This window comes from Hesperophylax consimilis, chromosome 25 (assembly GCF_061612785.1).
Source record: "Hesperophylax consimilis isolate HC1 chromosome 25, BYU_Hcon_1.0, whole genome shotgun sequence".
NCBI lineage: Eukaryota > Metazoa > Arthropoda > Insecta > Trichoptera > Limnephilidae > Hesperophylax > Hesperophylax consimilis.
This window is the reverse complement of record NC_142860.1, coordinates 27,772,817-27,798,773: the sequence shown is the minus strand read 5'-3', so window position 1 is coordinate 27,798,773 and position 25,957 is coordinate 27,772,817. Positions and strand designations below refer to the sequence as shown.

At 33.4% G+C, this 25,957-nt stretch overlaps 1 protein-coding gene across 1 annotated transcript in view; it reads left to right on the top strand.

The window, feature by feature from the left end:
- LOC149411761 (cGMP-specific 3',5'-cyclic phosphodiesterase-like) overlaps nucleotides 1-25,957 on the top strand; it is a 341,390-nt gene that overhangs the window by 279,334 nt on the left and 36,099 nt on the right. Inside the window, exons 8-10 of the mRNA XM_089646730.1 lie at nucleotides 4,294-4,419; nucleotides 8,813-8,930; nucleotides 14,666-14,757. Of these exons, the coding sequence (XP_089502856.1) occupies nucleotides 4,294-4,419; nucleotides 8,813-8,930; nucleotides 14,666-14,757 (336 nt within the window). The remainder of the gene's footprint in view (nucleotides 1-4,293; nucleotides 4,420-8,812; nucleotides 8,931-14,665; nucleotides 14,758-25,957) is intronic.

The window sequence follows — 25,957 nt, the reverse complement described above, 5'->3', positions numbered from 1 at the left end:
TGCAAGTGTGCCTTGATCTAGACATAGCTGAGCTAAAAACGGTCAGCGTTTTTTCATAAATTACAGAATTTTAACCAAAAAGTGGTCATGTAAGCGTGGATTAATTTTAATTTATTGCTTTAAGGCCACAGTTTAAAATATATGGTATTTCGATGGCCTCTGTGTTTTTTTTAATTGTTGATAGTTTTGACACAACATTGGAACAGTTCCAATGCAAATATAAATAAAAATGGATTAAGTACAAAGCATAAAATTAAGGTGTACATTTTCTTTAAGGCGATGCACTACGTCGTGTAATATTTGAGCCGTTATCAATAATAACTTATACGTAGATGCCGATAAGGTTTAAATTCCCGCTTAACACCATTCACCTGTTTTGATTTATACAAGAAAAAAACATGGCCAAAAAGTGCCTTTTATTTTATTTTGTGGATGTTCAGACATAAATATTTAATTTTTTTTCGATCATTTTATAAATAACTTAATTTGTCACATTAAACAATAAAATTATAACCGAAAATAGGTTCGTAAGTAGGAGATTTTGAACTTTAACGCAGTTTTCATAGGCCTTATACATTATTTTTTTCTGGGCTTATAAAAAGACTTATCTAAAAATGCTCGATTATTTCAAAGGCCAAGATGTATTCTATTCGCAGTATTTAATTAAAGCATCTGAAACATTTCTAGGCGACCAAATTTTCAAACCAAAAACACATGATTTTGCATTAATACGTATGGCATCGCCTTTAAGATAAAAATAATTCTCTAGCGATTCCGTTCAACTAATTACGATAAAGTCAAAATGCTATTAATTTTCCTACCAAAGGACAATAGACAATTTCAGCGGAAACATAACACGTCAATCGGTTTAATTGTTGGCAGATGAATCATCTGAATGCGGTAAAGATCAACGATTTATCTTATATTTATCTTATATTTATCTTATATTTATCTTATATTTATCTTATATTTATCTTATATTTATCTTATATTTATCTTATATTTATCACTTCATTCATTTAAAACATTTATCCAGCTAAACCATTGGGCGCATTTTGCACTCCTGTAATATAATATGCATATAATACATATAATATAAATGTTACAAATATAATACAAATGTTTCGACTACCATAATACGGATATGTGTCTAGTGTGGTAGTCGAAAAGCATGTAAAATAATGTATTCAAATATATTTTATAAATAAAGAAAAAAAAATAATAATATGACTTTCTTCTTCTTCTGGCGCTAGTAAAATTAGATTATTAGTGTTAATATTAGTTGTAAGTTTCTACGTATGTAAACACATATTTCATTAGATTGTAGTTATAGCACTTAATCGTAAGACAGTAGATATAAGTCTTAGAGGTAAGTTAGTAGTATTAAAAATTTAAAAAATATATTTGTCTTCCCCACAGGAAAAACTAAACCCTTCCACACACTTTTCCACATGCAAATGCATTATATAAGCATAATAAATACAAAACAATACAAGAACAACACGTCAACTCAATGGGAAAATAATTCAACGACTTCAGATATTTTCATATCAGAGGGTTCGGCTCAGTAGAACTTCTAGCTGAATCTATAAATCCTACTGATCCCTCAATATAAATATTTAAAAAATCTTTCGTAATCCTACTTGTAATGAAAATTACTGATTTCCGCATTTATATATATAAAATCTTTGACAGATCTTATACGCCTAAATTTTGAATGAGAGAGCTAGGAAAATGCCAGTAGCCGAAATAACAAATGGTCATATTTTTATAGTCTGAGAATGCCAAATTCTTTTCATCTCATTTCCTAAATCTGTGTATTTTCTTGTTTTTTCAGAAACAGATTTTGAATATTACGGGAATTTTGAATAGCGACATCAATGTTAAAAGTTATTTTTTAAATTTTGTCATGTAAAACTATATCGGGTCTATTATGACTAATCGTTCGGTCTGTTAGTATAGTTTTGTCATAATATATTTTATAAAATCATTTTGATATTTAAGCCAAGATTTGATGTGTTTTTTTAAATAGTTAATGTTTTGACGCAACTTGGCCTCTTCAAAGAAGGCAATTAAGTTGAGAGGTTACAATCCTTGTCTACGAATATGAAAGTCGCGGGTTCCAATCACAATTTATCAATTAAAAATAATATGCAGTATATTTGCAGCACATTTAAAAGTGGTAGATATTTTTAGTATCGCCTTGGTGAAAGACCACAATTTAGAATAGAAACGTTGATTTAAATGGCTTTAGCCGTGTTTGGAAACCAGGTACTTCCCATATCTTTCTCCTTCCAATTATTTCTAACCTCACACACAATATACTCCAATTGAAGTTTCCATAGTCTCACTTGTTCCAGAAGGTTGGTAGCAGTTGGAATTCTTGCGCTACAAAATATAATTAAGTAATTAATATTACTTTCACAATTTCTACTCTCTTGATTATAATATAATATTAATGAAAGAGAATATTCACCGTATATACTGACGTTACAAACGATTTTCACATAGAGAATTCCTTCATCAAATGTTATGACGCCCGGAGCTAAAAACCCCAGAAGAGAAACATTCCCCCTTCTGAGACGTTTCCTTTTAATATTAAATATAGGTGCGCATTCTCCTTACTAAAAAGATATTCTTAATTAATTTAATTCCTTTACAGTAAAACGTTTTCATAAGTAAATGTTATTTCAATTGGTTTGTGTAGAATAAACGGGTGTTTCTTACAAAATTACACAGGGTTTATTAAAATTCCCTCGATCTTGTGGAATATTAATTTGATAGCTGATTATTGAATGCTATATTATTACTAGGTAGGTGCATAAAGAAAATTTATCCCTTGTTTCATATTGGGAGAAATTCTTAGTAGATTTTATATTGCATTTTGAAAATGACTTTATTGTGCCGTTAATAAATGATTATTAGTTTTATGACCTTGCGTCAAAAAATTAAAACTTCTAATTTTCTTTTATAAAATAAATAGATCCCAAAATTTCCTCTGATTTTATAAAATCAGTAAGTAGTCACATTAATAATTATTTATTCATGGATTATTCATAGAAAATTAAAAATTTGAGGCACATGTCAGTAGAAAAAGTCATGGAGGCAGTTTTAATGTGTTGTGACATAAGTCAAAGATAATTTATAACATGTATGTAAGGGACGTAAAATGTCGATGGTCAATGCAGAATCGTTAAGTAGATGATGCACTTTGTTGGTTGGCAAGTTCTAGATAGGCAGAAGTCTTCGCTTTCGAAGTATAAAAAAGTGCATGGGATCTCCCACGAGTAAATTTGTTAGGCACATATAAATTAACCTTCTTCAATATAAGTGGATTAACCTTAAGTATGTACATACGTAAGTATAAATGTTATACTTATTTATTATTTCTTTATTTATTTATTTATTTTTTCATGTTCTCCATGAAACGGTTATATACCAATATATCATGGAGAAGATTACATATTAAAAGGTTTACACAGGCAGTTTTACTATTTTGTCACATGTGTTATAAGATAGTTACTGAATTGTCTGTAGGTGACATTGTAAATGTCGATGGCTAATGCAGAATCATTACTTGTGCAAAGTAACGTCATTATCTCAATGACTACTCTTTTTCTAAACCTTTTTTCAGCTGGGTAGGTAAGGTACAATATTGTTGAATAAATGGAAACAAAAAAGTCCAAATTTACATGAAGATTATGCATTTTTCGAAAAAAGGTTTTTTATTGACAATTAAAACGGTACTACCATCTTGAAAAGAGAACGAAACGTGGTAACAAATTTTTCAATTTGAGAGGCGGGCTTATGTACCGCCGCCCCGGGAAGCATTTATTGGATAACCAACACTTTTACCATATTTCAGTCCAATAATTGGTTCATTAGTTTGCTACGTTTGGTGATTTAGCAGGGGTTCCCTGTTTCATCGAATGAGGTGTATTTAGGATGCGCTTGCCCACACGATTAGACACTCTGATCCGTAGATTACTATCCAGACGTCATACCTTTTACCTTTCCAAAAACATCCTCCCCTTCATTGAATTGGAATAGACCTTCCCCACTGTATGGCAAAAAATTACATAAAAATAATAACAAAAACATCGAAACACGCAACTGCGTAAGTCTGTGCGTGATGTCTCTCGATTCTGAATATTACATGTTGAGGTGGATCGCGCTAATCAGATTTTTGCTGCCCATTATCAACAGGAAGATAAAAATAACAAGGACAAATAACAAATAATATTTGAATGAACTGTTTTATAAAATGAATTAATTTATTTATATTTGTTTCAGGGTAATGGCAGCCAGTTCACGGACAGCGATGTTTCAATATTTGAAGCCTTTGCGATCTTCTGCGGCCTTGGTATACATAACACGCAAATGTATGAAAACGCTTGCAAACTTATGGCCAAACAAAAAGTAAGTAAAATATGCATTTACAATATAAAACACATCCTCACATTCCATATTCAAAATCTGACATAAAGTAATATACATAGGTACAAACTCTCATTGTGTTAAACGAAAATGACAAAATACAGCGTTTTCCAACAAGAGGTGTTATTTTGATATTCAATCGTAAAAGATCAATGGTTTCGTTGCTTTTGTGACACGTAGCGCCGTCTTGTTGAAAATAATTGTTGTCCAGATCAGTACCATCTAATTTTAGCCATAAAAAATGATTAATCATCTCTCGATAGCGCAATCCATTCACCGTAACTGTTGCTCCAGCCTCATTTTCGAAAAAGTAAGGTCTTATGACTCCTGACCATAAACCGCATCAAACAGTCACACGTTGAAGATAGAGAGGCTTTTAAACAATAACTCTTGGGTTTTTCGAGCCCCAGATGCGACAATTTTGCTTGTTGATAAAGCCACCGAGGTGGAAATGGGCCTCATCATTTAAGATGATTTGCATTTGATTCACTCAAGTGAATTTTAATAATTTCAATGCGTTGTCCAAGCGTGTATCGTTCCATTTTTATTAATGGCGTAGTTTCTACTTGTCAAATGTCAAAAAACGACAGCTGCTAAAGTAACATTTACCGCAATAGCGGGCTATACAAAATAACACCTCTTTTTGGAAAACCCTACTTGAAAAACCTATGTGCAGAAACGGGCGGTAGGTTTGATAAATTAATCGAAACGGATTTCAATCTTTAGAGCACATATGACGTCTTCCGAGGTCGAGGGGCAAGGCTCTCGACTAGCAAGCTGTAGGTCGCGGTTTCAAATCCCGGCGTGCGCAAGAAATTTTTATCTTACATAGCTTTTGCCGCTCTTCTCCTTCTTCTCCATCTCCTTCCCACCTCCACTACCTTCAGGATCAAAACTTACCCCATTTGAGCATGCCATACTCTCACTGGCTTCAGACGGTTGGGAGCAGTTAGGACTCTTAAATAAAAACAAAATAAACAGGCGTCTAGTGGGAATTCTGTCCTTGTTCTACCGGTATTTCAAAAGCAGATGTTCAGAGTAACTAGCGTCGTTGTTCCCTTCGGCACAAGTGCATAGTCGGCTAACATTTATACACAGATGAAATATGACGAGAATGGGTCGTTTCCACCACTCGTTCTTGAGTTCAACAGCTAAGTTGTGGAACGATTTGCCGGCCTCTGTGTTTCCTCCCTCCTACAACATGGGTCTTTTCAAAACCCATGTTCACTCCTTCCTCTCTTCAAAAAGACCATCGACAGCATCTAGAAAGACGACTTAGGCCCTGAGAGGAATTAATTTCCTATGTGGAGATAATGAACAAAAAATCTTCTATGTGGATATAATGTAAAAGCAACTATATTTGACAACTGTAAAATTGAAAACATATAAAATGCAACTTACTAAACTGTTAACTTAATTATTTTATTTTGTGAAATAATCCTATCATCTTTGCTTATTTTATTGTTTTTATTATAATCGTGCGAAAACTGTATTATTTACGACAAACTGTCTTTAAGGCGATGCAATACGTAGTAATGCAAAATCATGTGTTTTTGGTTTAAAAATTTTGTCGCCTAGAAATGTTTCAGATTCTTTAATTAAATACTACGAGTAGAATACATCCTGGCCTTTGAAATAATCGAGTATTTTTCATATAAGTCTTTTTATAAGCCCAGAAAAAAATAATGTGTAAGGTCTATGAAAACTGCTTTAAAGTTCAAAATCTCCTACTTACGAACCCATTTAGGGGAATGGTTTTATTGTATAATGTGGAAAATTAAGTTATTTATAAAATGATCGAAAAACATTTTAATATTTGTGCCTGAACATCCACAAAATAAAATAAAAAGCACTTTTTGGCCATGTTTTTTTCTTGCATAAATCAAAACAGATGGATGGTGTTAAGCAGGAATTTAAGCCTTATCGCCATCTATGTAAGGAGTGTTATTGATAGCGGCTGGATTCAAAATATTACACGACGTAGTGCATCGCCTTAATTGTTTTTATAACATTTTGTAATTCCTTATAATGTTTATTTTTTTATATTTCTTTGTTTCTTATAAATATATTGTAAAGGTGCAAATATTGAATCAACGACTAGAATTCATGAAACATTATTGGTATAAAATTGTAAATAATTGGTGTTTATGCTAAAAATATAAATGATTGTTGGTTTCCTAAATAAATAAAAAAAATCTTTTGTTCGGTTACGATCCTTGGCAACGAAGTCGAAAGTCGCAGTAAAATAATATATAGTATATTTGCAGCTCGTTCCGGAGCGGAAAATAATTTCAGTATCGCCCTGGATTTAGTTATAAAGTGTGAAGACCCAGGAAATTCCCCACCTTCATCTTCCCTATCTCCTTCCCCTACTTACTACCTACCAACTCACAATTTTCCACAGTGTGGGTTGCCATAGTCTAAATGGCCCCAGTTGGGATTCTTGTGCAGAATTCAGATTTTTCTATGGCTACTTTCATCCCACCTGTAATAGTACCATACCTTTGTAATACATGTCATACATGTCAGGATTGATATCAGAACTCTGCCAAACTAGTTTCCTTTGACAGCTTACGTGTATTTATCGCATTCAATAATCCATTCACATAGTCCCATACATTCAACCTTCTGTCATTCTCCATCATTCTTCTCCATCAACCTTCCCAACTCTCACGAACAAACTCTAACTTATCTACTTGCTACAAGAATTCACCGTGTATTATGTAAACTATATTACAAAGCGATTTTTTCTTTTCCAAAAGCCATGTTACCGTTATATGGGGTGACTTTTGAATCGTGTATAATCGTCATAATTATTCTAGCTACCACTCAGAAATCACTCGTGCTTCTTAATGATGTTTTTTTTCAAGCAACGTAAAATGTATGTCCAATTAGATGATATTTAGTTGTGTTCAAACACAATGATGGTTGAATTGTGAAGCTGTTTTTTTTTTAATATTTTGAGAAGGTAACAATGTTAATAGGTACATTTTATAATTTGACCGGTCCGTGGCTGAGTTGGCATCGTGTTTGGGTCCCACCCAGGCGTAGTGTGTTCAGTTCATCAGCTGGTTAAGTCCTACATCATAACACAAAAAACTTTTTCCGCTTACTGTAGTGATAGTTAAAGATTTTCATTTATTGTCAGGTTATTTGTAATCTGCAATAAAACAAAACATTATCGAAAAACGTGTCTTGAAGGGTTTTATCAAAACACACTCTACATATACATAATATGTATATGTATGTATTTATATAACTACATGAATATTTGAGTCCAATTTTTTTATAAAAAATGATCACCTTATATTTTTATAATAAGTTAATTTTTTTATTTTTTATTTGATCATAATATATTCCGATAATTTATATTTGCGCGACTTAAAATTTTCCGACATAAATGTTTAAAAAAAATATATTTTGGTTCAAAGTTGAAAATTTATCAGTCACCCCATTTTACGGTACGCATAATATTTAAAAAATATTAATTTGTAGCAAAATATTTTTGTCAGAATTTCAAATAATGGGAAGAAAGGAGTATAAGAAAAATTAAAAGATGTTTTTCAGATATTCCTTTCAGAAAGTTTTCGTCTTTGTTTTAATTGTGTTAACGGAATATTATTCAAACCGTCTTTTCGGAAAGTAAAGGTCAGAATTTTGAGAAATTTTGAAAAGACACCGAAGGGTACTTAAAATAATTGGCTGTTCGTTTTTGTTTGAAGTTGTTTTTGTTCCTTTTGTTTGAAGAGAATTTTTTGCTAAAATGTCAAATTAATTTCTTTATTTCATTTATCTTTACATTTCGTTTTCTTTTTCCTCCAAATTTCACCAATTCAAAATGTTAGTGGTGCAGTCTAGACTCAAAATGATCTCTCATATGAGTAGTTATGAATCGTTTTTTTGGAGCAATTATATATAATATGATTTCTAACAATTTGGAAGATCTTAAACAGTCTTTCGCAGGATGAACGAAGTTCGTATGAAGAATGAGTTAATGATGAATGTAACCAAATCTAGTGTGATGGTGTTTAAAAGAGAGAGTACGAAAATAGTGTGCAATGCTTGTGAACGACGAATACTTGCAGTGGAAGAGTTTGTGTATTTGGGGAGTACGTTTACTGAAAATGTTTTGCGTTTGCGATAGCGGGAAATTCTTAATTTTTTTCCCGGAAAACCTGATTTTCGTATGAATAACGTTATGCTTCTTTTTTATAGTGGATAGGTCTTTCAGTATCACTCTGGTGCAAGATGAAGGACTATGTCTTTCAAAAACCGATCCATTCATATGTCATTATGAGGGTTCTTTTTTAGCATATTTTTTTTTTCGTTGCTGCTATAATGTTTTACATAATCAACTCCTAATTTTGTGTTCCAGGTAGCCCTAGAGTGCCTGTCCTACCACGCCACGGCCTCGGGGGATGACACGGGAAGGCTGTCCAGAGACACCATCCCTTCTGCTGAGAACTTCAACCTTTATAGCTTTACCTTCCACGGTGAGAAAGGTTTTCAAACCCATAAATAACTAACTGAAATCCGACTTTCCACTGAGTTTTTTGAAATCAGTTGTAAAAGTAATTTTCCTTTTATTTTGAATGTCAACAGTGCAAAATTTCACCAAGAAGTATTAAAATTCTTCTTTATTAGATAGGAAACGGGGCGGGGTTGGTTTTTCGTTTGTAGATTGTAACCTTCTTCCTGTTTTCAATGTAAGTGTGCAAAATTTCATATCTGTAGATTTGTTTATAAAACAAACCTACATCACTCTTCTTTTGCCTATAGTATAATATAATATGTAAGTTTTGCTAGGGGTTCTTATGTGAATATTGCTGAAGAGCTCCATCTGTTCGTAACCAGTGGGACTATGGCTTCCGTAATTGGGGTATGTTGTAAGAAGGTAATTAGAACGAGAAGTAATGGGGCAGGAAATGGTGAGGAAGTACCTGGTTATTCAGATCTGGTGACCAAACATGGCTAAACTCATGTTAAACAATTTTTTCTATTTAGAACGGTGATCTTTCATGAGGGCAATATTGAGAGCTTCCTCTAGTTCGGGGTTTATTTTGTTTATGTTTTCACCAGAGTTTCGATGCTTAGAATTAGCGGATCTTTTCCACTAGAGCAATTTTCTGTGATTTGAGGAGGTGGGTAAAAAGATTGTAACCCGCTCAAGATCATTTACCTTTTACCGACCACCGTTAAGGCGATGCCATACGTAGTAATGCAAAATCATGTATTTTTGGTTTGAAAATTTTGTCGCCTAGAAATGTTTCAGATGCTTTAATTAAATACTGCGAGTAGAATACATCTTGGCCTTTAAAATAATCGAGTATTTTTTAGATAAGTCTTTTTATAAGCCCAGAAAAAAATAATGTATAAGGCCTATGAAAACTGCTTTAAAGTTCAAAATCTCCTTTTTACGAACCTATTTTCGGTTATGATTTTTTCGTATAGTGTGGCAAATTAAGTTATTTATAAAATGATCGAAAATTTTTTTTAACATTTATGCCTGAACATCCACAAAATAAAATAAAAGGCACTTTTTGGCCATGTTTTTTTCTTGCATAAATCAAAACAGGAGGATGGTGTTAAGAGGTAATTTAAACCTTACCGCCATCTACGTAAGGGTTTTTATTGATAACGGCTCAATTTAAAATATTACACAACATAGAGCATCGCCTTAAACAAAACAAAAAACTGACGGGGAAGGGTGACGGTACTCGGGTCTCGGGTACGACCGATACTTTCGACTCCGACCGGTGACAAAAGTATCTGATCACTTCGCCAGTGAGTCGTGAGCGACCCGGGTCATATAAAAAGATCAATCGACCCAGCTCTTATCATAAACTCTCGATTGACGTCTAGTGCCGTGAAAATTTAATTAATTTTATCTACAGTTTCTTGGTTCGCATCTTCATTTCTATCAACAGCGTTCATCTCATTAACAAGTTCAGAAATATTAATTTAAACTTAAAACAAAGACAAGACTCAATATCGTATGTTCTACATACAATACGTTCATTTTGCAACTAGAAAAATTGTGTAGAAATTTACTTGATAAATTCGATTGACTATTTGATTAGGATTTTATACTAAAAGCGTGTATTGTAGCAAATGTAGGTATATGGTAATGGGGACATGTGATTAAAATAATTATAAATGAATTATGTAAGGGGCAAGAATTAGGTTTAAGTCACGGTTTAGTTTGTGGTGATTTGTTAATTTATCGTTTGGCTTTGACTTAACATAATTAAGTAAAGCTATAATATTAAGTTACTGGTTAACCCCATTTGGTTGCTCACCCTAAATGTATAACCTCATTTAGCAGTTTTTAGGTTTTAGCACAACATAAACAAGAGAACCAACTAACTAACTGACCGTCACGCAGTTTCCTCGCAGGGGTAGGCCAGGAGGAAGGACCGTAAAACAACTCTGTCTTGGCATATACTCCTTGCCTCGTTCACATTCACACATCTTCTCTTACACTCTGAGATTATTTTGACTCTTGACATGGCCCGACTCCAGTATCTGATTCACTTGATCGTGCCATGTCTTCAGCGTCCCTTACTTCTTTGACGGTTAAATCTTCAAAATAGAACTAACTTTAAGGCGATGCACTACGTAGTAATGCAAAATGATGTTTTTTTTTTTTTTTTTTTTTATAGTGAATACCTCACAAGAGTCCCAACTGCTCCCGTCTGGAGCCAGTGAGACTATGGCATCCCCAATTGGGGGATGTTGTGAGGCTGAAGGTAAGTGGGGAAGGGAAAGAGGAAGGTGGGGAAGTACCTGGCTATTCAGATCTAGTCACTAAACACGGCTAAAGCCATTTGGAGCAACGTTTCAATTCTGAATGGTGGTCTTACACCAGGGCGATACTGGTAGTATCTTCCACTCTGGAACGTGCCGCAAATATACTACATATTATTTTAATTAATTAATTGTGAAATAACACAAATTAATCAAATAAAATTTATTTGCGCACGCCGGGTTCGAACCCGCGACCTTCGGAATGGCAGTCCAATGCGTTACCACTGGACTATGCCGGCCGTCATGTGTTTTTGGTTCTAAAATATAGTCGCATAGAAATGTTTCAGATGCTTTAATTAAATATTGCGAGTAGAATACATCTTGGTCTTTGAAATGATCGAGAATTTTTTAGATAAGTCTTTTTATAAGCCCAGAAAAAAATAATGTATAAAGCCTATGAAAACTGATTTAAAATTCAAAATCTCCTACTTACGAACCCATTTTCGGTTATGATTTTATTGTATAATGTGGAAAATTAAGTTATTTTTGAAAATTAACTATTTATGCCTGAACATCCACAAAATAAAATAAAAGGCACTTTTTGGCAAAGTTTTTTTCTTGCATAAATCAAAACAGGCGGATGGTGTTAAACGGAAATTTAAACCTTATCCCTATCTACGTAAGGGGTGTTATTGATAGCGGCTCGATTTAAAATATTACACGATGTAGTGCATCGCCTTAACTCGAAAAACTAAGTCATACAAGAGTGGAGATTTATATATTATTTTGTGCGATAAGAAAACATTGTGTAGTAATTTTTATTGTAAACTGTACCCGGCTTTGATCGACTTTTCTCTTCATTCAATAAATATAATATCCATGTATTAAATTTGCAAACCTTCTAGAAGGAATTTTCTAAATGATAGTAAAAATTCTATCAAACTCCGATGCATAGTTTAGAAGAACTAAGCGCACAAACAGAGAGACGCGGGTAATGACTTTGTTATATACCAATGTATTGTCATGATTACGAATTTTCTAAAAGTTTCATCAGGAAGCGGCCTGTAATCCTGTTTTTATTTCATTATGATCTGGGATGTTCCAGGATATTTCCGAACATCCAGACTATTTCCCGGACATTCTACAATATTCCAGAATGTTTCGGAATTATTTGGAATGTTGTGGAATGCTCTTAAATATTCTGGACTGTTCTAGAAATTTCTAGAGGGCGAAACATCCAACATGCATCTACAAAAGCACGTCCATTAGATAAAAACGGAAACCTTCTTCATGGATGGGGGACAAAGGGGTACCACACCATATAACCCCCTTGATCGTACCGGGACTCGTTTCTGAGTTTTAGTGGCACGCACAGTGTACACTTACTTTTACAATTTATTATTAGGGGGCGTAGAAGCCAAACCGCCATTATCCACACTTTGTTCATTTTTAACCAATTATTGATTAGTAATCTATATTTCACACTATATACCATAAAATAAAATTCAAACAAAAGCAAAAACGCCTCTAAGCCAATCAAAAACCACTTTTAAAACTGTGGTCAAATGCAAAAACCGCCTCTCTTTCAATTTGGTGAGATTTAAAAGTGCACTGTAACAAACATTCAGGTTCAAAAACGCCACTAAGCTGAGTCAAATAGCAAAATCTATTCAAAAGACATTTGTTTTAAGAGCAGAAACTAAACAAAACATAAAAATATTTTGAATGGAAATAAAAATAGTTTTTTTAGAAGCTGAACATTTTGCATTGAGTGGCTGTTTTGCGTTTATACACCTCATTGTTCTACTAAAATGCAATGCAGTTTGAGAACAGAAAGTTCAATTACAATGTGAATACAAGTATTAATAACTTTTTTCAAAAATTGCAAATTCACTTTGAGGCGTCAATTTAAATGAAATGAAATAAATAACTTGTATGTCGATATTTAATAAAAATAATAAAACGCGTTGCTGTGGCTCATCTGTCTGTGCAGATAAAGAAACAATAACGCGTGTTGCTTTTACGTCCAACAGATGGCGCTGTTTTTTTTTTTTTTTTTAAACATGTTTTATATGTCACAGGTAACATCTATATAATGTAGGTATAAAAACACACGCGCTTTCAAAGTTTCAAAGCAATCGGTGCAAACTTACGAGATTTAAGATTTTTAACAAACATTTATTGTTCGAAGAACGAACAAGGGTTGGGATAGCCGTATTTTGAAGGGCTATTCCACACAGATAAAGCATGGATAAAGCCTATGGCTTATGACAGGCGAATGCGATAACACAATTTGTAAGGTTAATTCACAGTCAGCTTACCGGCTGGCGAACGAAATCTGCATCTCGAGAATCATCTGTCAGCACTGGAACGGTGATCGTTGTACGGTAGCACTCGTTATGTTGAATTGGATTGCGATAGTTGCGATAAAATACGTTTAAGGGATTATTCCGATAAATAACCGGCGAGAGTAAACACATTGGTTTTGACAGACGAAAGTTTTTGATGCGATTGTACGGCTCACGGTACTCCGTGATTATAGTTGACGTGTGTGAATTCAAACTGTACAGTTCAAAATTTGACCATACTATTGGTCAGCACACAGCCTGTCAAAAGCAAATCGGCGTGACGGAACATTTATATTTTTATTTATAAAAAAATAGGTTACTCACATGATAGTATTTACTGATTTTTATATTAATTTGTTTTTGTTATTCACACAATCACTTTTGCCATTTTCAGAATGGTCACTCTATGATTGTGGCTGATAAGCCAACACAGGTACTTTGTAATACTTATTTAGTTAGTTGAAGGTTACTATTGCCAACTTTGAACGTACTGCCCAGCTGTAATTTTGGTTTGAATAACTGTAATGTTTATATTTTTTTAATTTTGTAGGTTTACGTTTTCAATATTATTAAATCAATGTTGAAAATACAATATAAGTTTTTTAAAATAGTCTTTTTTTCTTTAATACTAGATGTACCCCGCCACTCATTACTGTGGCTCTGTCTATGCAGATATAGAAATAATAGCGTGTGTTGCTTTTACGTCCAACAGATGGCGCTGTTTAAAAATATGTTTTTACATGCCACGGGTGATATCTATATAATATAGGTATAAATAAACCAAAGATATTAGAAGAACGAGATGTGCTATGCGCAGTTCGTACTGAGTGGAATTGTTTTGCCGAGTGTCGCCGGTTTTGTTCACCAATACTACTGCACACCTTCGCTTGCGCTAAGGTATCCGCACTAATACATAGAACAGATTTCTGTGCGTACACGTCCCGATACCGTTCAAAGTACCCTAATTAGGTAGTACTCCGGCTACGGTCCGGGGGCCAACATAGCATATCTCGTTCTTCTAATATCTTTGAAATAAACACACTCGTATTCGAATCGTTGCGCAATATAAGGGACAGAAATAAAAAAGATTCGAATAATTTTTTAATATATGTATGTGTTTATTTGTATTCCAGATTTCGAAATGTCTGATGAAGATACCTGCAGAGCGACTCTGCGGATGTTTCTTCAGTGTAATCTGGTGCAACAATTTCACATCCCCTATGACGTGAGTAACCACTTTAATTTTCACTGACACAGCTTTTCTTTTTAATAACTTTTGTAGGTTATACTCATCAATGTAATATATCATTGAAGAAGAAGATAATACTAATAAATATAAACGAAACATAACAAGATCACTTGTCGAAGCAATTAACTACACACAGACACACACAAACACACCCTCACACACACACACACACACACCCTCACACCCTCCTTGCTTTAGTACATACATGCATCGTCACATACATACCCTTATTTATGTTATTCTGACGCTTGACATGACCCGACTTAAGTATTTGATTTGCTTGATTGTGCCATGTCTTCCTCGGGCGTCTCCGACATCTTTTATCATTCACATTAGCACCATATATTTTCATTACACAACTTTCTTTGTTCATCCGCTCTACATGCCCAAACCATCTAAGCGTCCCTTTTTTAACCTAACAAATTATGCTTACACCTTGCATCATATGTGAATCCCACATCTTTCACACGATTATATATTGTTTTACCACAATCACCTCAGCGATCTCATTTCCACAGCTTTCACTCTACTTACATCAGGGTAGGTAACAGGACTCCATTGTGGACTGCAAGCTTCGCCTCTATGGACATTTATTGTAAGCGCCAACCGCATTCGGTCGTCGAATAAATGTAGTTTCCTGCATTTACCCTTCTTTGAAATAAATATTTACGGAATCGTCCGTAAAGGGAAAATAAAAAAAAGGAACAATTTGAAATCATTCGTTTTTTAAAATTCTATATGTACATCTCGTGTATCTAGGTACCTAACCACTTCTGTACCAAAATAACAATATTCTCTCTTGCATATTCTATTTATAATGATATTACAAAACTAACCCTTGAAAATGGCCACCGTTCCATTTATGTCCACGTAAAAAAGCGTGACATTTAAAAAGTGTTTTGGTGCATCGCTAACGTAATTTTTCATGTCAATTCAGCCACTCTATTTTAATTATTGCGGCGCATTAGGTCGCAAAGCCACCTCTCCCGCGCAATTAACACCGCTGCGGCTTTTAAAAGTGGAATTTATCAAAGCGCGGCCATCTTGCTTCCCTGTTTTACCGACCGAACGGACAATTCGAGCGGGAAAACGGACAGCATGGCGGACAGACTACAAATTAAGATTGTAAAGCAGAGGAAAGATAGTTTAAAAAAAGAAAACACGAAAGTGTTTTGTGATCTAAGTGTGACCATTTTTTTAAATATAGAACTGTGTTTCATCGTCACATTCAAATTCAAATCGGATGGTAATGTGTGAGGGAGACGGAACGCTTGCTAAACGGGCTAGAAGCAAAAGGTACTAAGTCAGCGGCGACATTGAAATCTATTCATATTTACACGGAAGGCATCTCCAGTTCTAAGCTAATTTGTAAACAGCTTATTATGGTCTCATAGGATTCGTTATTTCCCGTTGAAAATAGAAAACAACACGTTATTTTATTCATATCTCAAAGTTAACCGTTTTAACCATTTGGTATCCTTTGCCGGGATTAAACCTACAAATCTAAGTTCAGAACAAAAAAGTGTACAATTCTGCCATTCTGTCTATAGTAAATATATTTTCCAAAATAACATATCTTTTACTGTTCTTACATCCCTAAAAATACCGTGCTGTGAATACGTAGAAGTTCTGGGTATACTGATGTTGTGATAATTTGTATGGGTGCAAGTCCATGCTACATAAAAAGACGTACAATAAAACTTTAACCCAATTTTTAAAAAAACTAGCTGGACTCCGGCGTAGCCCGTTTTTTTGTTTGTTTTTCTGTGAAACCGCAAAAGAGTCCCAACAGCTCCCAACCGTCTGGAGCTATTGAGACTATGGTATCCCTATTTGGGATATGTTGTGAGACAGAAAGTAATGAGTAGGGGAAGAAGATGGGGAAGTGGAAGGTGGAGAGGTACCTGACTATAAGGCCTGGTTACCAAACACGACCAAAGCCATTTCAAGCAAAGTTTCAATTCTTAATGGTTATCTTACACCAGGGCGAGATCTTACACCAGTACCGTCAACTCTGGAACTGGAACTCTAATGTAAATAAAAACACTACTAAAATACATTATTGACCAAAATCTAAACTTTTACAAACACAAACTAACACTAATAGTTCAGTTAGGCGAGCGTTAATACAGCATATAAAAACTCCATCGATAAGCGCAAGCTTTGGACAAATACAATAGGTCTTAGTCGTAAGTCTCTAGATATAAGTCTCATACGTAAGTCACTAGTTCTAAGTCAGTAGTTCTAGTATTAACTATTTAAGAAATATATTTGTACAGCGCCCTTGAGGTGATTTCTCTCGAAAACGGCGCTATATAAATTAGCCAAATATTATTATTATTATTGTTAAATACCAGGCAATAAATGCATTTAACAATCGACACAAAAACTGAGGAAAACAAAAATAAATGGATTGTAGAACGAAAAATGATGTATTACAAAAATAATTAAAATAATAAAAAAAATACCCACGTAGTGTAGGTACATATCATAAACAACCGGACTTTATTTTATTTTTTTATTTATTCATTATTTTTTTTACAATATTTTATCTTACTTAAATCCTACAAAACTGATCAATGTTCGATTGTAAGAAATCTCTCACTGTTCCTATTTATTTGCTTATAATAATATATTTAAATCTCAGCTTGATATCTTGATGCGTAATACATAATATTTACTTAATAGTATAATATCTAATATAAAAATACTTACTAATTATTATAATGCTTATGATCATAATGTACGATAGTAATTGTTTTATTTTTAACAATGGTTAACAGTTCTAGGTATTTGTTTTTGAAATTATTTGGTTTTCACAGATCTAGGTATTTATCCTCAATATTATTTGTTTTCATGTTTCACGGAGGTAGAAAGATCTAATTTTCGTTTTGATTTTTGAATAAGATATCTCATTTTTAATAATTACATACATATTGCTAAGTTTGTATAACTACCTTAATTATTTTCTTAGTGATAAATTAATGTTTTTAAGACAAGATTTTTTATGCATAGCACAAAGGATAAAAAACTATTATAAGCAATAATTAGTCACCTGAAATATCCATACAAAAAATAAAGTTAGTTGCTGACAGATGAAAAAAATATAATAAGCAGTAATTGCTGATTGAAGTACTAGTACATATTAAATTATTTGACGTATTGGAAATAAGCCGACGTAACTCAGTGATCCAGAGCAACTGACCGGACATCAGAAGGTGCGGGTTCAATTCCCGTTGGCGGCATTTATTTTTATGTGTATGGATATTTCAGTCGACTAATTATTGCTTATAATTATTTGGTAATTATATTCATTTCGTTACTATATTTTTTTATTTATTTATTATACTTTTATTTTGTTTTTTTTTTAATATTTCGTTTAATTTTGCATAATTTCAATCCAATTCATTTTATTTACATTCAATTTGTCACATAAAATCTTTAAATGGGGGTCTCAGCGACGATAAGAACCCAGTGAAGGTGCTTACCGAATAATATTTTAATTAGAAGTATAAAAAATTCTTCTTATGTATCAATAAATTTGTTAATTGAAATTGGAGGATACCTATTTGACATATAAGGGTATTATATTAAGTACTTAAATAAATCCTTAAATAGTCCTTAAATTGGGAGTGATAGCAAGCCAATTTCCTGATAAAATATTAGATATTAGAAATATATCGAGAACACATGTTCTTTTCCTAATAAATATGATGACGGAACGCAACAATATCATTATTTGTGTGAACACGTGTTTCGCCGTCCTCATAATACATTCGCTTTTAATTTTAACTGATACTTCGTTAGGAACTTTGTCACTTTAATTGTTAAAGGCCTGCAGACCCGTTTTTAACAGGAAAACGAATAATTTGACCAGATTTTTAATAAAATGACAGTATTTTATTTCAGTGGGCTTTTCAGGTATGGTCACTAAACGTGGCTTTAATTATTTTTTGAAGTTAAAACACGATAGATCTTTTTCGAAACGGACAAATATACGGAAATATTTTGAAAAACGACAGATATGACTTCACACTGCCAATATATCTTCGATTCGACCCTATATAAAGCGTTAACGAGACGTCATGTGATATTATTCATTTGCCGTGTTTGAATACGAAAATTTTCGCGGGACAAGTAAATTTAGGAGTACACGTTGTATACGCGGTTCTCGTCGCGCGAGATACCTCTCCTCGTGGTCTAGAGGCAGAGCGTTCGACACTCGTTATGCAGGACCCGGGTTCGAATCCCATATATTTATAACTTTTAATTTTTTTTATCACATGCTACTTATAAATATGTCAATATTAGGAATCTAGTTAACCATTCATTTGTTAACAACACGCCTATAAATAAATTTATGCTTTTTAAAACTATAATGTACAGCATTCTGAATAATAATAATATGAAATGAAAAGAGAGAGAGAAGAATACTAAAAGTTTCACTTCCGTCGTGCGTAGGCTTGCCACACACTGTATTTTTTTTTTTGATAATAGACGAACTCGAGAATTTTTAATAGGTTCGTTTAAATCTTCTTGCAAGACCATTTCCTTTGTGCAAATTTACAACACTTGCACAGTGTAAAGATTCGATCTAGAATCTACCTTTAACTTCATAACTGGTCACGTTAGCAGTAGTTACTAGAAGTATATGGTTAGCTTAGGACCGCATCGCTGGGATTTAGTGACAGCGTTGTGCCTTGCATGCAGTGCTTGCATTAGATGCTTCATTTAGAACTCAGGGCCATGTGGAGAATCGTTTTAAGTAAAGGAAGGATTTGAAACTCTTGAAAATGTAACCTGAATATTTCCAGAAAATAAATAAACCAATTTAAAAACGGCATGATTGAAGATAACCAGTCAAACTTATAAAGTAAATTCACTAAAACGCCGCTGCAGCGTTGGTATAGCTATACGAGGAAAAGGGCCGTATACTGCTGGAGTTAAAATTGTTACTCTATATTTTACAAGTTTTTTTTTTAGACTGGCAACACTTTGTTGCAAATCTCAAAAACACAGTCATATTCGCATTTTGCGTTTTGTTGCTAACTACACGTTTCTTCAGATGACGATTTTAATTGCATCGACCCGGTCTGATTTTATTTGCATCGAAACCAGGCCAATTTGATAATGCGTTCCGTATTTGCTTTGGTAAATCGATATTTCGATTTTAAATATTCTTCTGATAGTGCTGCAAATGGGTATTACTGCTTTTTACGTTATCGATGTTTATCAAATCAACCAGATTGTTAACAAATTCCGCGATCTCAGTCTAACTACAATCGTAATAAGTTCTTATTAATAGGGGTCGGGCGGTAAAACTCCGTCAAATACTAATACTGTCGTATTACGGCCGGTGTATGCAATACACGTACGTGTGATTATGAGTAACGTTTTCTACTAATCCGTTCCTATCCTCCCGTATTATCTGTTATGAGTAAGATGATACATGTTTTTATTATTCAATTCGACAAATACTTACTGTTAAAAGAATTGAGTAATTGACCTTGTGGCGTTAAACCCAGCCCTGTCGGCTAACTATGTGAACCACGTGTCACTAACCTACCGTAAAGGAAATCATTAAGTACATACGTCCTGTATCGACATGGTTTGCTATTCACGTATATACTTGTGTGCATTACAGAGTACGGAGGACTTTCGGCGAACAAAGGGCGAGTATACCTACTCGTGTAAGCTGACTTATTATGCCATGTACCTACAGTCTACACTGTACAGTGTACTCACTAATTAAGGTATTTTAAATATTACACAACTGATAAACACCAATTAATATAGGCTAAATGGTTGTTTATCAAATGTGAAATTTTAAAACGCGTTTATTAGTATAAGGGTTAGCGTATACTATATATATTACATAGAGTGCATTAAACATGTGAACTTGTGAAAGCTTCGAAAATCATTCAGGTTTTAATGAGCTGTTTTGAATATGTTTTAGTATATCAGCTCATCATGATGATGTGAACATCATCTGACAATTTTTCCAACATCATGATGTTGTGAACATTATCTGACAATATTTTCCCACATCCATGATGTTGTGAACATTATCTGACATTTTTGCCCACATCCATGATGTTGTGAACATTATCTGACAATTTTTGCCCACATCCATGATGTTGTGAACATTATCTGACATTTTTTGCCCACATGATGTTGTGAACATTATCTGAAAATTTTTGCCCACATCATGAAGTTGTGAACATTAATCTGACAATATTTTCCCACATTATGATGTTGTCAACTAGATCGACAAAAATGATTTGATCATCACAATAACACAACACCACATGTTGCGTGAAGATGTACTTCTGCTTTGATGTATTTTCTTATCAACCTCTTCTTGTTTTACCATCGTAACACAATGCTGTAATTGTAATGACATTGCGTATTTTTTACTACACCAGATCTCACTGTTTAATGGTTAGTACTCACATAATTCCAGACAATCTAATTGCAAGAACAACTGATTATGTCACAAATATATAATAAAATATAATCCCACTCTAACTTGTATAGGTACGTACTTCACATAATCATGTGTGCCCATGCCTCTCAGCCTCTCAGCGCGTCTGTGTAGGGTGGAATCCATAAATCTCCCAGGTACATCAGCCTCCTGCCCCTAGCTCCAACCCGCCGTGAATCAGTACAAGCGGAGCGTGAATTTAAAGGCTTGATGGTTGATTACAATCCCCTCTCCTCCAATAATGGTTTGAGCATTAAATCTCGGTGGAAACGAATATTTATAGGCAAATCTGAATAAATCCGCACGAAAAATAGCCACGTGTGGAATTTATTGCTCCCCCTGTTGTATCCCATTTACTAATAAACGTGATTTAAATTTTACACAACTGACGAACAACTTCTAATTTGCCTCTCCTAAACGCGTTAATTAAACAACATCAACATATCGCACCTCCGGTGCTAAACTGTCACTTATGCAAATAATGTAATTTTTCAGGAGAAGCGTTTGAAAATACGACATCCTATTATAATGTATAGTTCTTCTTGTCTAAAAAATGAACTGGTAATTATTTAAACTACAACTTTAAACTTCATATCAAAGTAAAAGCAAACGTCTCACAACTTTGTAATAAAAAAATATAAACATTTTAAATTTACAACCCTCCCAGAAGTGACATTATGGCACTAGAAAACAATTTACCAGGCAATTATGTCATAACAATCAAAACACGATATCATACTTTTCTAAAGTTTTATTAATTAAAATATCAAAGCAGTATAACAAACTTTCTTAATTCTACATATAGAACTTTACTATTAATCAGACTTTTTAATCTCAGTCTTCTTACCATTTTACGAACGGTTTTCAGCGATGTTTCATATTAAATCAGTCATTGGTCACGTATGGTTCCTATTTAAATACTATAATTACGCAATTAACAACAGTATCAAACAAATACAATTTCTTTTACTTATTATTATTATTTTAATTAGCATTAATTTTGTACTAATTGGGTAGGTACTCTTAAAAAAACAAAAACCTTAAATTTATTGTCACATTCCCAGGAAAATCAGGGAGTCTTTAACGCTGTGGTTTCAATAAACTTGTTTTCCCTGCAAGTGGAAATGTGACTTTATAGAATGTTAGAAGCACAAAAAATTAAATGATATCATTATAGAAACTTTCATAGTATCTTGGTATGATATTTGCCTCCACTAATTGCAATGAATCACGCTTTTTGCGTTCTGTAATTGGTATTTTTGAAGTGTATGCTTGCTTGAAGGGAATGTCATCTATTCTTTGGGCGTTGCCTCTACTTCCGCGTAAATTTTTTCCTCTTGGTTGAATTATAGCTTTTGCTTCCTCCCAGTTTTCAGTTTTGTAAGTTGTTCGATATTGGTAATTTTCACAATTCTTTGTGAATTTAATGCATTTAATATCACCAGTTTTGATTACATCTCCGTTTAAATTTTTGCTATATTGAAGTTCATGTTTTCCTCAAGTGACTTCAAATCAAAGAAATCATCGTAATTCATTTCTTTTACAACAAATGGTTTACCAGTCTTCTTCGCCCCACGAATCAGGAACATTGTCACAATTGTTAATCGAACGAAAACTTTATACCATAAAACATAAGGGTTGGGGAAACAATGTCACTACGTACACAAGTATCTTTATTATTTCATGTCACAACCAACTTAAGTGTTGTTATTGCTCCAAAATCATAAAAATGAATTGTCATAATTACCTTAGTGGCGTTGTAGCTCCAGGAGACTGCTATTCGTGCAGGGTGCCGCGCGCAACTAACCAATCAAACGTTGTTTCTCCCAGTGGAGGTTAGATTTGCACCAAAACCATAACGACATAACTACCCTCACGCGGAAATTATACGCACTACACAAACGACGATGACACACCAAGTAAAGAGGTACATTAGTTATTTTTTCTCATACTTAGATCAATTTTGACAAAACTTGCATAAGTGACAGTTTAGCACCGGAGGTGCGATATATTATTAAGATAAATATCAGAATGAATAAAATAATTTCAAATAACATGAATTTCAATTGTTTCCTTTGCGTTCAAACTGCATCAAAATGTATCTAATGCACAGTAAACAGTGTTTATCTTAAGTGATCTCCCAGGGCCATCTCTGTACATTATCTGCCTCAGAATATAAATAAATAATAATAAATATGTACAATCTAACGCAGCATCACGTTAATTGGTCAGATGTATTGTACGTATGGATTTGTATTGGTGATCGGCGAACCGGTGGATGCAATCTGTTACACATAAGTTGATAGTGGTCTGTCCAGTCTGTAGTTAGTAATAAGATAGAGCATTGTAGAAATATATTATATATTGTTGGGACAGCGCCCTTGTTGTGATTTTTCACAAATTATCCAGAGTATTATTATTATAATTAACCATTAATAAATGTTAAATGGTTGTTTATTAGTTGGGTCAAATTTAAAAAGTAAAGTGAATGTTTCCATCATACTTTTAATAAGGACACAGAGGTTAAAATTCTTCACCGTAATAATAAAAGCAAAAGATTGGATAACTTAGAAGCTCTTGAAATCAAAAAATCCCTAAATAATAACGCTAGTATATTGAATAACCAAATTAATTTATCGTTTAGTCCCATTCTAGATATATTTCCAGTAAACCGCTCTGTTATTGCTGGAATTCCCGCAATTACCCGTCCCCCTTTGTTAACCTCCCATTTAAACACCCAAATTATTTTTTCTGTGTATATATCTGTCAATATTTTGTATCATAGGTTAGTTTTAATATTCTCCTGACGAAGGAAGGGTGCTTCCAAAACAGGTAGAGTACAATTAAAATTAAAGTGGTCTTAATGTTTTTTGTCTATTTATTATAAAACGGAACCAAGCACGCTTTATTTTATAAAATCTTATTTTCTATAAATCTTATGTACCTATATCAGAAATATAATACAGATAAGTATTGCCTCGGTGAAAAATCAAAATTTTAAATTTGAAACGTCGCTCAAAACGGCTTTAGTTGTGTTTGTTGAAAAAACTTTTACTCTCTAACTTTCTACTTTCCATCTCCTTCCATTCCCCAAAACGTTCATCTTCGTGACAATATTCAATATTTGAGGATTCCCTGGTCCTACTGACTCCGGGCAGTAGGGACTCTTGAGAGGTTAAAAAAGTAGAGTGTTTAAGTAAAAATTATCTAAGCGCCAATATAAACCGATATTTTTGATAAATTTAGTAAATCAATTTCATTATATAAGCATAAATTATTGAAGTTTTTTTCATCAAGTAGGGGAATATTTTGATAAAGCTATTTAAATTGATAGTATTACAGTATTTTGCACGTTAACAGTATTTTGTCGGCTGAAAGAAAAAAAATTATTTTGGATATTTTACTTTTTTATTTTTTATTTTTATATGGGGATCAAATTCGACAATATTTTTATTTATATTTGTGTTTTAAACAGTAATTTCTAGTGTTGCCAAGTTAGCATATTATATGCTAAATTTGGCATAATTACTCCATCTTTAGCATAACTATTATGCTTTTAGCATATAGCATATTTATTTGGCTAATTTTTACAGAAACATGAAAATAATAAAAACCAATTTTTTAACTAACAAAAATGATATCGATTGAAAAACTTGTGTCTCAATGGAGAAACATAGTTCACATTAAATGGGAATCCTTGACTTCCACTGTAGAGTTTTGGAATGAAGTCATGCAATATAAATATGCAGCTAATAATAAATAACCCCTTCCGTGATTTATGTCAGTTTGCAATGTCTATTTTAACATTGCCGCATTTAAAAGCGGACATTGAACGTGTATTTAGCCAAATGAGTCTGGTCAAAACAAAACTCCGAAATCGTTTGGCGGTGAGAACCCTGAATGCCATTTTGTACGTGAGATTTGGCCTAAAGAGAGCAGGAAAGTGCTGTTATTCTCACACTGTTCCTGACGAAGTACTACGCTGCATTGGGACCAAAGAAAGTTAGGACTCCGTCTCTCAGCCTTCCACATCAGCTGCTGTTAATGAAGAAGAAGAAGATGAAGATGAAGATATTTATATTTTATTTCACTGATTTTATTTCTAAGTTAAATTTTTGTTAGCTTTTTTTTGGCATTTTTTAAAGTAATTTAGCATTTTTCTGGCATATTTTTCCCATCACTCTATTTCTCAACAAATACTAAGTTAAATTTATGTTGGCTTTTTTTGGCATTTTTTAAAGGAATTTAGCATATTTCTGGCAATTTTTCCCATCATTCTAGCATATTTTGAAGTAATTGAGTTGGTAACACTGGTAATTTCCTGCACTATTTACGAGTATAATTTCTTAAATATTATTATATATGCATGTAAAAGCCTTAATAGGCGTAAAATAAATGAATAATGTTGAAAATCGACAGTCCGTGGCAGAGTGATAAGCTCCGTGGCTCTAGATAAAGCGGTTTCAGGTACAAAATAAAGAGAGTTTACAAATAAAAAATCGAAAATACTCATTTCGGTTGTGGGTGTGTCCTGCGTAACTCTGGTCGGAACACAATATTGGAAGTAATCTATCAAAAATTTCAAAATATTCGTAATTGTTCACGCTAGTATAATACCATATTTATAAATGTGGAGTTTCGATCAAATGAAATGTGCTTTATTTGCATATCGCAGATCTGGTCACCGAATAC